Below are 9,013 nucleotides of genomic sequence, written 5' to 3' on the forward strand. Positions count from 1 at the left end.
TGGTTATTTGTTTGTATATTATTTAACTTATTTTTAGTTCCCACAAATAAGTGAGAACATGCAGTATTTCTCTTTCTGTGCCTGGCTTATTTCACTTAATATAATTTTCTCTAAGTCCATCCATGTTGTTGCGAATGGTAGTATTTCATTTTTTTTTTCTTTATAATAGAGTAGTATTCCGTTGTGTAGATATACCACATTTTCCTTATCCACTCATCTGATGATGGACATTTGGGCTGGTTCCAACTCTTGGCTATTGTGAACAGTGCTGCAATAAACTGCCAAAAATGGGAGAACAGGTATCCCTACAAAATGATGATTTCCATTCCTATGGGTATATACCCAGCAGTGGAATAGCTGGGTCATATGGTAGATCTATCTGTAATTGTTTGAGGAACCTCCATACCATTTTAAGATGGGTGCAGTTATAAAAGGTGGTAACATGAAGCATCATTGTTGTGGTGGAATTGTTTTATATCTTGACTAGATCAATGTCAGTATCCTGGTTGTGATACTGTACTATAGTTGTGCAAGATATTAATTACCATTAGGAAATCTTGGTAAAGTGTTCAAGGGATCTCTTATTTCCTACAACTGCATGTGAATCTATAATAATATCAAAATTAAAAGTTTAATTGATGCAAAAATTATGCTAAGGAAAGAAGCCAGACACAAAAGACCACATATTATATTATTCCACTTCTGTGAAGTGTCCAGAACAAAATCTATAAAGATAGAAAGTAGATTAGATTAAATTATTTGTTGCCTCGGGGTGAGAATGGCAAATGACCACACATGGGCATGAGGGATCTTTTAGGGGCGATGCAAATACTCTAAAACTCAATTGTGGTGATAGTGCACAACTCTGTAAATTTACTAAAAATCACTGAATCGTGGTAAACTTATAATGGATGAATTTTATGATATGTAAATTAATCCTCAATAAAGCTTTTTAAAGTGTTCTGTATATGTTAAAATTATTCCTAAATAAAAGGATTATTGTAAAAAGTGAGTAGTGTAGTGTTAAAGAAAAAAGTAAAGACTGAGCCCCCACCTCAAAAGGGGGAAGATATAAAAAGGAGACCAATAACTGTGAATACATCTGTATGCCGAAATACACACAATTAAAAAGTCAAATGACAAAGTTGGGAAATATTTGCAGCAGTTGGGACAGTGTGTTAATATTCTGAATATGTAAAAGCTTTTTACATACCAGAACCTCAAATGGATAAATGACACTCTTCAGACTCATTTGCTTACAAGAAACAAAAGCCACTCTTAGCTATCTTATTGTAAAGATATAACAGGTCGTCTTATAGTCATCCAAGGACAAGAAAAATCATACACACGGAACGGTTTTGGAAAGGCAGGAACAGAGACAGCCCACTCTCTTCACTGGCCTGCGTAGCTCTTCGTTCTGCATGTCTCTTTCAGTGGTCTCTGTCTTTTAGCTCAAGTTCTCATGACTCTGATAGGCAAGTCATGGATTGGTTTGATTTGGATTGGCTATCTACCCCTTTTCCAAATAGCTGTCAGTATTATAAAGATAGGGCTTTAGATTATCTGAGAAGGATGTGTAGACCAAACAGGCAAATTAACTGATATGTCTATAACAGATATAGACCAGTCATAGAAGCAAGTAAGTGTTTGGGGAAAAATATGCAACCTCACCATTAGCAATTAAAGAAACATATTTAAATAGTGAGAGATGCTTTTTTTGCCCATTAAATTATCAAAGATTAATGATAACAATCCATGCCATCACACTGCTGGGGAAAAGGATGTAAATTGGGACAAACTGGTCTGGAAAACAAATTTGCTATATGTATTAAGGACTTTTGTTTTTTGGGTTTTTTTGTTTTGTCAGCTGACTGGTACGAAGACCTTTAAAATGAACATAACCCATGACCTAATAATTCCGCTTCTAGGAATCTATTCTTTTTTTTTTTTTTTTTGTCCTTTTTGAGACCGGCTGCACCGCGCTCAGCCAGTGAGCGCTGTGAGCACACCGGTCATCCCTATATATGATCCGAACCCGCACCACAGGCTCGGCTCTCTAGGAATCTATTCTAAGGGACTGAATAATCAGAGATGTAGACAAGATTGGATATGTGAATATTTTGTAGTATTATTTATAATAAAAGCAAAAGTATAAGGCCGGCCCGTGTTTCACTCGGTAGAGTGTGGTGCTGATAACACCAAGGCCACGGGTTCGGATCCTATATAGGGATGGCCGGTTTGCTCACTGGCTGAGCGTGGTGCTGACAACACCAAGCCAAGGGTTAAGATCCCCTTACCGAACATCTTAAAAAAAAAAAAGAAAAAGTATAACAATAAATTACAGGAATGTTTAAGTAAATTGGTATACCCATATAATGAACATGCAGTCATTAAAAATCATGTTTTTGAAAAGTATTTAATGAATGAAAAGTTCTCGTAGTATAATGTTGAGTGAAAAAAGCAAGATATAATATTCTGTATATAGTATAGAAGAGAAAAAAATTGAGATTTGAGATGCTAGGAAGAAGCCAAAATCATAACAATCTTACAGTGGTTATATCTGAATGGTAAGATTATGAATTGTTTCATTTTTTATTGTCTTTATACTTTTTTTGCTTTTTTTTTTACATATTCTGAATGAGGATGAACTTAAACTTTTGTAATATAGTTTTGTATATAGTATAAAATTATAAATGTTATTTAAAATTTAGAGAAGTAGAGTAAAAGGGGAACTACCAATAGTAAAGCATATTTAAAATTTAAGTCAGTATGGTACTGGTATAAGAAGTAAATGTAGCATAAATAGGATAGAAACAGATCTTTGTGTGTATGAGAATTTAATATATGATAAAAGGATATTCATCAAATAGTAAAGGAAGGATTATACTGTAATTGATTTAGTTAACAGTGGTAACCAAGAGTGCTAGGCACTATGCTGAGTGCTTTTACATGTGTTTTTTAAAACATGCTTTTTCACCTTTACTTATTTCAAACTTTTTAGATGTAGGTAGTGCTATCCCCATTCTGGAGATGAGCAAACTAAATCCCAGAGGTCTAGGCAGTTGCTCAGAGTCACATAGAAAAGGACTAGTAGAACCTAGATTACAATGAAGGATGTCAGCCTCCAAGTTAGTATTCTTTGCCACTTCATTTTATGTATATAAAGTTATTAGCGAAGTGTCTAGAATATCAGAGGCCATTTAGTAAATATTATTAGTATGAGTAACTTATAATTTGCTGCATATATTATAGTAAAATATATAATGCTTGTATATAGTATATCTAATAATGTAACTACAACTAACAGTAAATAATAAAGATGTCACCCTGTCATTGAGATTGAGGAAGTTCCTTGCAAAATAAGTAACTGTATGTTTTCCAGAGAAAATCCCCAATGGAATCATATAATTCAAAAAATAGCACGATGAGCATCACTAAATATTGGTTGATTAATAATTAATTATTATTAATTCCTGCTATCCCATTTCGGTGTCTCTCATTCCTCTGACTCATTGGTCCCTACACCCTGTGTCTCATAATTTACTCAAGACTAGTTGAATAGCAGCAGTGGCCCAAAGATGGAGCTGGCATTTCCTTTTGAATATCCCAAAGTTGACTTATCTGTTCAGCAAACATTTATTGAACACTCACTCTACCATGCACTATACTAAGGTTAGAGAGATGTTTAAAATTGCAAATTAACATTAAAGTATAAACCAAACCAAATGAAAAACTCCAATCCCTAGGAAATTAAATGTTCCCTCCTCTATGGAGACTTCTGTGATTCTCACAGGTAAATTTAGTCAGTCTTTCCTTAGAGCACTCAGAACAATCTGTTCAACTTGTAAAATTAGACCCCTGTGCCAGTTAGTCTTTCTGTGAGCTTGCCTGTCTCCCACACTTGACTTCTTTAGGGATCAGTTTTTGACCCTTTGGGTCAGTTTTTCTTGCATAGCAGTGAGGATATGACTGGTACAATTCTGCTTTGGAGGATTTGTTTTTGTTGAGTTTTTGTTTTGTTTTGTTTTCTGTTGGGCATGACCTGATTGATGCATTCAGTCACTCCTCCAATAAATATTTATGAATACCTAGTCTATGTCATGTACCGTGCTAGATATTTCATAATAAATAAGGGATAATAAACAAAGACAAACAAGGGCAAACAAGCAAGTTATCAGACCTCATAGGAACTCACATGGGCACTTGAGAATATGTTTTCTTTGTACAAAATCAGCCAAGCACTTAAACCTTATTTATTTTATTTATTATTAAATTTTAAATTTATTATTAGCATATTCATTCTTTCAAATTGTGATATTTCTCTATGCCCTTTATCTGACCTATCACTTCCCAAACCCCCATTCCTCCCTCTCCCCATCTCTAGTATCCTTAGGTTTGTTTTCTTCTTCTGAAAGTTCAACATATTGTACCTTATTTATTGTATTATTCAAATCTTCTATGACTTTAAATGTCATAGTTTGATAGTGTTATATTAAAGTCTCCCACTGTAATTATATTTGGGTTCATTTCATTCTATAAAACAGAAAGGTTAAAAATAAAAGAATGGGCAAAAGTAAATCAAGGAACTACAAATAAAAAGAAAAACAATATTTCAGATAAAATACTCTTCAAGGCAAAAAAAAAGCATTTAAAAATATTTTATATTGATAAAAGTTATAAGCTATGAATTATGTACTAAATAATACATATAGCATCAAAAAGAATAAAATAGATCAGAAAGTATGAATAAATTTTCCAAGTGGTGAAAGTATCAGCAGGGAAAAGGGTAGAACGTGTTCTAGGCAGAGAAAAGTTTTGTGTGGCCTAGGAAGATCCCCTCTGGGGAGCCCAGTCATTTAGAATTTAGTTCCTAAAGAAGCAACAGGGTTTGCTGGCATGTACTGCAATCCCAGAATCATCCTAGAGTTCAGAGAATAATAGTTTAGGCTTGAAGAAAGAATAATGGTGATAGGGTTGCTGTGCTGTTGTGATCATTCTAGGTGAGGAAACAGCAGCTCAGAAAGGTTTCTGGGTCACTTAGCTAATAAATAGGAGGTTAGCGATTCCAAGCCAGGCTGTCTGGCTGCAGAACCCAGGTTCTTTCCAGGGTATCACACTGCCTCCTGGTAGTAGTAACTGGGCCAGGAACCCATCCTATGTGCCACTCAGAAAACTCCACCCCTTGCTTTGAATGCCAAGTTTCTGAAATCTTGCACAGCTCCAGGAATTATGTATGATCATTGTCTTGTGGGCCTTCAGGGAGCTAAGGAATAGACTTTTTACTCATGTATTTGAATTTTCATCTCTCTCTTCCTTTTTCTTCAATCTCAGTGTCTACAAAAGTAAAGCATATTCAATTTATGGACATTCATGTACTCATCAAGGAGTACTATTAATTTAATTAGTGGATTTCCTATCTTGGAGAATGGCGCCATGTCATCCAGCCATCTGCCCAAGCCAGAATTCTAGGAGTCTTAGACTCTTCCCTTCTCTTTACCCCCTTTCCATAAAATCAATGACCAAGTCCTATGGATTTATCTTCTTTTTTTTTTTTTTTTTTTTTTTAAAGATGACTGGTAAGGGGATCTTAACCCTTGACTTGGTGTTGTCAGCACCACGCTCACCCAGTGAGCTAACCAGCCATCCCTATATGGGATCCAAACCTGTGGCCTTGGGGTTATCAGCACCGCACTCTCCCGAGTGAGCCACAGGCCGGCCCCTGGATTTATCTTCTTAATAGCTCTTGTCTTTGTCCCCTGGCTCTCTCCATCCTCTCAGCCAGTGCCTTTGTTCAGTGCCTCTTTGGCCTCAGATTGCTGTAGTTGCCTCCTAACTGATATCCGTGCCTCTTGTCTCTTCTCTGATCCATTCAATATCAAACCAGTCAATATCACTCCCTTGCTGTCAATCCTTAAATGTGTTCCTACAATTTCAGGATAAAGGTCCAAATTCCTTAATCCTGTTTTTGAGACCCTTCATGATCTGACCTACTTTCTGATCTCATCTCTTGTCACTCCAAACATGTTTAGCACCAGCAATACAGAATGTTGTACATCGTGCTGAACCATACCTCCATGCCTTCACACATACTTTTCTCACAACCTGGAACCTCCTTTCTCCACCTTTTGTCTCACTAATTTCTACAGGCCTTTTGAAACTCAGCTTCTGCTGAATTGTTTTCAGGATGCCCTCCCACCTCTTAGAGTCCTGCCCCTCTTCTGTGCTCTTATAGCACCCTGTGCATTCCTCTATCTTGGTACTTAACATCCTGTCCTGTCTTAGCTGACGTGCATGCCTGTCTCCTCTGCCACTCAGACTGCAAGTAACCAAAGGCAGAGATTTTTTTTTACTTTATTCAGTTGGAATTGCCAAAACCTAGTCTAGGGCTGGCCCATGTTAGGTTCTTAGCTTAATAAGTATTTGTGAGATGAATAAATGATCTCTTGCGGCCTAATAATGATGCTTTCTTTTTTTTTTAGGTACATGGTTCAGTGGCCCGGTGGCCGAATCCTGCATCGCCACGAACTAGACACCTTCCTTGCACAGGCAGTGTCTACCCAACTTTATGAACCAGATCAACTCCAAGAGCTAAAGGTGATTTGATCCACCCTCATTTAAATTCTTTATTTAATAAGGTCATAGCTTTACTCTAGGTCTTTTTCTTGGAGCTAGGGAGAAGAGTAAGTTCTCCACGTAAGTGTTTGATTTACTTTAGCCAAATATTTACGTCTGTTAGTAAAACTAAGAGGTGCCTGCTACATACTTATGGGTGAGAATGGACAGAAAAGATGGATATTGTTATAAGGCAAATAAATCATGGCCCATAGACCGTGGTAAAGCTTCTGACTCTTACAAGATACACTGCAGGGGATTTATCCTGGTGTGCCCTGCTTGTCTCTGAGTAAATGTCCACCTCCTTTTAATAATATATATTGGATATTAGGAGGAAGTATAAAAAAGCATAAGGAAGAAAATAAATCCACCATATAACTGAAGGCAGTAGAACATGGTGCAGTATAGATGGTAGACTCTGAAGCCAGGCTGCCTTGGCTTTGAATACTGGCTTCATTATGTCGTAGCTATATGACCTTGAGTAGGTTACTTAACCTCTCTAGCTTCAGTTTCTTTACTTGTAGGATTGTGAGGATAAAATAATTGTGAGGTAAAATAACCCATGTAAAACACTTAGAACAGTGTCTCTCATATTTTAAGTACAATGTACTTAGCTGTTAATGCAGGACGCCCGTCCCCTGGCTTTAGTAGCCATGATCCTTTGAGGACCTAGGATAAACTAGAAGAAGATCAAGTTAAATAAGACCTGCGAAATCTTAATTTAAGTGAGGTGAACTAAGGGAAAGATGAAACAGTCTAAGACAAACAATGAACCATTACTTTTTGCAGTAAATGTAGTAATGATTGGTCCTAGATCAGCTACTGATGCCAGGCCACGCCTAGGAAGGGACCTGCAAATAAGTTCCCCTTTTCCTGTTGAAGCCATCTAATATATCAACTTGAAATAACCACAACATTTTGATGTTGTCTTTCAGTCTTTTGTCATGTGATTTTACATAGTTGAGATGTTATTTATGTAATTACATATAGTGTTTTTTTTCACTTAACATAGCACATATTTTGTGTCTTAAAAAAAATTTTTTTTTAATGTTTTGTTTTTATTGGTTATGAATATTCATGGGGTACAAAGCAAATTGTCACCATTCGTGCCTAAGATGCGATGGCCAGATCCATACTGGCAGCATGTCCATTACCACAAATTGTGATTATACCCCGTGTCCCCCACCCAATTATCCCCAACCTCCCTCCCCATCTCCCTTTCCCCCACTCCACTTTGTATCCCTAGGTATGTTCTCTCCCTCTGCAAGTCCAACACACCACTGTGGTCTTTCTTTCCTTTCTTCCTTATCTCTTAGCTCCCCCTTAATGTGTGAGTACATGCAGTATTTATCCCTCTGTGCTTTGCTTATTTCACTCAACATAAGTTTCTCCAAGCTCATCCATGTTGTTCAAATGGTAGAATTTCATTCTTTTTTATGGAAGAGTAGTATTCCATGGTGTATATATACCACAGTTTCCTTATCCAGTCATCCATTGATGGACATTTAGGTTGGTTCCATATCTTGGCTATTGTGAACAGAGCTGCAATAACCATGGGAGTGCAGGTATCCATTCAACATGATGATTTCCATTCGTTTGGGTATATACCCAGAAGTAAGTCTGCTGGATCATATGGAGGATCTATCTGTAGTTGTTTGAGAAACCTCCATACTGGTTTCCATAGTGGTTGTACTAGTTTACAGTCCCACCAATAGTGTAGGAGTGTTCCTTAACAGTGTAAGAGTGTTCCCTTAAGCGTTTTCTATGTCTTAAAAAATTTTAGTAAATACTTTTTTTTGGTGGCTAGCTGAGTAAATAATATTTTATCATATGAATGTATCATTTAAATATTATAATGTTGGCCATTTAGATTGTTTCCAGTTTTCCACTATTATGTATAATGTTATAATTAACATCTTTATGCATAGAGCTTTTTTCACATCTCTCTTTCCTTAGAATAGATTCTTAAAAGTAGAATTTCTGGGGCCAGCCTGTGGGTCACTCAGGAGAGTGTGGTTCAGATAACACCAAGGCCACAAGTTTGGATCCCATATAGGGATGGCCAGTTAGCTCATTGGGAGAGCTAACCTTGACAACACCAAGTCAAGGGTTAAGATCCCCTTAGCAGTCATCTTTAAAAAAAAGTAGAATTTCTGAGTGAACAAATATGAACTTTTCAAGGTTCTCGATATATATTGCTTAATCGTAATTCCTAATCAGTTTTACATGAGTGCCCATTTATTTCAGTGCATCCTCATCAGTATTGAGTGTTCTTTCTGTCTTTACTTTTTGAGTTTTTTCTAATTTGGGGGTGAAAAAAACATCTCAAGTTGGTGTCTTTTTTTTTTTTTTTTTTTTTTTTTTTTTAAAAGGATGACCGGTAAGGGGATCTCAACCCTTG

At 36.6% G+C, this 9,013-nt stretch overlaps 1 protein-coding gene across 1 annotated transcript in view; it reads left to right on the forward strand.

Annotated features, from left to right (window-relative positions):
- FAM120C (family with sequence similarity 120C) overlaps positions 1–9,013 on the forward strand; it is a 106,465-nt gene that overhangs the window by 85,399 nt on the left and 12,053 nt on the right. Inside the window, exon 12 of the mRNA XM_008589943.1 lies at positions 6,480–6,594. Within this exon, the coding sequence (XP_008588165.1) occupies positions 6,480–6,594 (115 nt within the window). The remainder of the gene's footprint in view (positions 1–6,479; positions 6,595–9,013) is intronic.

This window comes from Galeopterus variegatus, unplaced genomic scaffold (genome assembly GCF_000696425.1).
Source record: "Galeopterus variegatus unplaced genomic scaffold, G_variegatus-3.0.2 Scaffold5771, whole genome shotgun sequence".
Lineage (NCBI taxonomy): Eukaryota > Metazoa > Chordata > Mammalia > Dermoptera > Cynocephalidae > Galeopterus > Galeopterus variegatus.